General features: G+C 42.5%; 1 protein-coding gene across 1 annotated transcript; it reads right to left on the bottom strand.

Moving 5' to 3' along the window:
• Positions 1-419: 419 nt before the first annotated feature.
• LOC145256083 (protein CFDP2-like) lies at positions 420-830 on the bottom strand. Its single transcript, XM_080114666.1, has one exon. The coding sequence runs from the start codon at positions 828-830 to the stop codon at positions 420-422; it is 411 nt and encodes a 136-aa protein (XP_079970792.1).
• Between the last annotated feature and the right edge of the window lie 1,174 nt (positions 831-2,004).

Genomic DNA, 2,004 nt, shown 5'->3' with positions numbered 1-2,004 from the left:
TGAATTTCAGCTGCTTTTTTCGTCCACCAGTCGTTTTTCATTTTCCGCAGTTCTCTTTGAAGTTTAGATTTCACACTTTTGTACTTGACCCTTGCTGCTCTTGTGCATCTTTCTTTCAGGGTCTTTTGAAACAGCAGGTTTTTCTTTTGAATGAGTGCCATGATCTCTTTGTTGGATTCATCAAACCAGACTGCATGTTTCCTACTTGGTTTATCAAGGACTTCCGATGCAGAAGTCAACATAGCATTTTTCAGTGTTCCTTGCTGTTCTTCTGTGGTGCCAGTTGGTGTTGTGAGACTATCAGATATTTTTTGTGCTAGTTTGTCTTTCACACTTTTGTCCTTTAGTGATTTGGTATTTAGTTTCTTTAGTGGTTTAGGTTCTTTCTTCTTGAACGGAGGAGGCTTTGGTTTTATGTTTCATCTAACACGGATCATGTAGTGATCAGTGCAACATTCAGTTTCTCTCATAGCTCTGGTACTGCGAAAGTTCTTTAGATCTTCTATTCTTGTAATTACATAATCCAACAGAGTGGGGTGCTTGGATCTCTGATGTTTCCACGAGCAGTACCATTTGTCTGGATAGTTGAAGAACGTGTTTGTTATAGTAAGTCCGTGTTCGGAACACTTTGATAGCAACAGTTCGCTATTCGAGTTCATTTTTCCTTTTCCAAATTTACCCATTGTTTGTGGCCATGCTGCATGATCATTTCCCACCACTCTAGCATTGAAGTCACTGAGTACAATGAGTTTGTCAGCTGCAGGGATCTCAGAAAGTAGATTGCTAAGAGACTGATAGAATAGTTTTTTAGTCTCCAGGTCATATGTCATCGTTGGTGCATATGCGGAGGTCGTTGTCAAGTATCTTTGCTTGCCAATGTGAATTCTCATTTTCATGAGGCGATCACTTTTCCCTGTTGTTAGTGATTCCAGTTCTTTCACAAAGTTGTTTGAGATTGCAAATGCAACCACCGCTTCTCTTCACTCGCCAGAAGGTTTGCCAGACCAGTAGAAGGTATGAGTTTTTTCTTTTAGTTATCCCTGGTCAGGAAATCGAGTTTCTTGTAGTGCTGCAATGTCAATCTTATAGCGGTCCAGCTCTCGAGAGAGACGAAGGCTGTTCTTCGTTCCATTCTAAAATCATTGTCAATCAGGGTTCTGACATTCCACGATGCCAGAGTAAGGTTTTTGGTTGATTTTTTTGTCTTCGTACCGCTGTTGTGGATTCCTGCCGACCTCGGCTAGCCGGTCAGGAGTGTGTGTGAACGAGCAATGTTTAGTCCACCTTTTCTAGGACCCTCCCCAGATTGGGGCAGGCAGTGCACCTCTGAATAGATCTGCCCGGTCATCGAAGTTGCTGCCTTGCAATGATGTCGCTCTTCATCAAGAGCATGACCATCATACTCCAATCGCCTGAGTGCAGAGATCACGCCGTGGCTTCCAGTCCATCAAATCTGCCGGTACGCCCTTACTCCATCGCCACAGAACTTTCACCTCTCTCCCAGCCCAGGCAAACTAGGAATAATCAGCTTGCCCAGTACTGCTAGCACCCTCTCCGCTGAAAGCAAAAGTAAAGAGGCAAGGACGAGCCAGGACAGTCTGCACACATGCAATCAGCCGCATCCGATGGCTGAGGCAGATCTGAGTCGAGTTGTACATCACCCTTGTTGACCGCATCGGCATTGCGGTGCTGGTTCATCCGCTGCGCAAAGCATAGAATAATCCAACCTTTCCGCACGCACATTTATAGTTTCGGCCCGGAATGGGTAGGACTTTAGGAGTTTTTCCTTTTTCACTCGCATGTGGTCTGTAATCGTTTTTCTTCTACATTTTTCCTACGAGATCCTGATAATGTCCCCTGAAATATGGACGAAACTTTGATTACTATTTTATTAATTCTCGGTTTTCCTTCTCAAATAATATATATATATATATATATATATATATATATATATATATATTTATTATTTTTAAAAGAGTAATCTACGTACACGTGTGTAAAAGT

Source organism: Euprymna scolopes, chromosome 32 (genome assembly GCF_053919585.1).
Source record: "Euprymna scolopes isolate OS-2025 chromosome 32, ASM5391958v1, whole genome shotgun sequence".
Classification (NCBI taxonomy): Eukaryota; Metazoa; Mollusca; class Cephalopoda; order Sepiida; family Sepiolidae; genus Euprymna; species Euprymna scolopes.
This window is presented reverse-complemented; position numbering and strand designations above follow the sequence as displayed.

Coding starts and splice junctions, on each gene's coding strand:
- LOC145256083 (XM_080114666.1), bottom strand. CDS start 830: ATGACATATGACCTGGAGACTAAAAAACTATTCTATCAGTCTCTTAGC.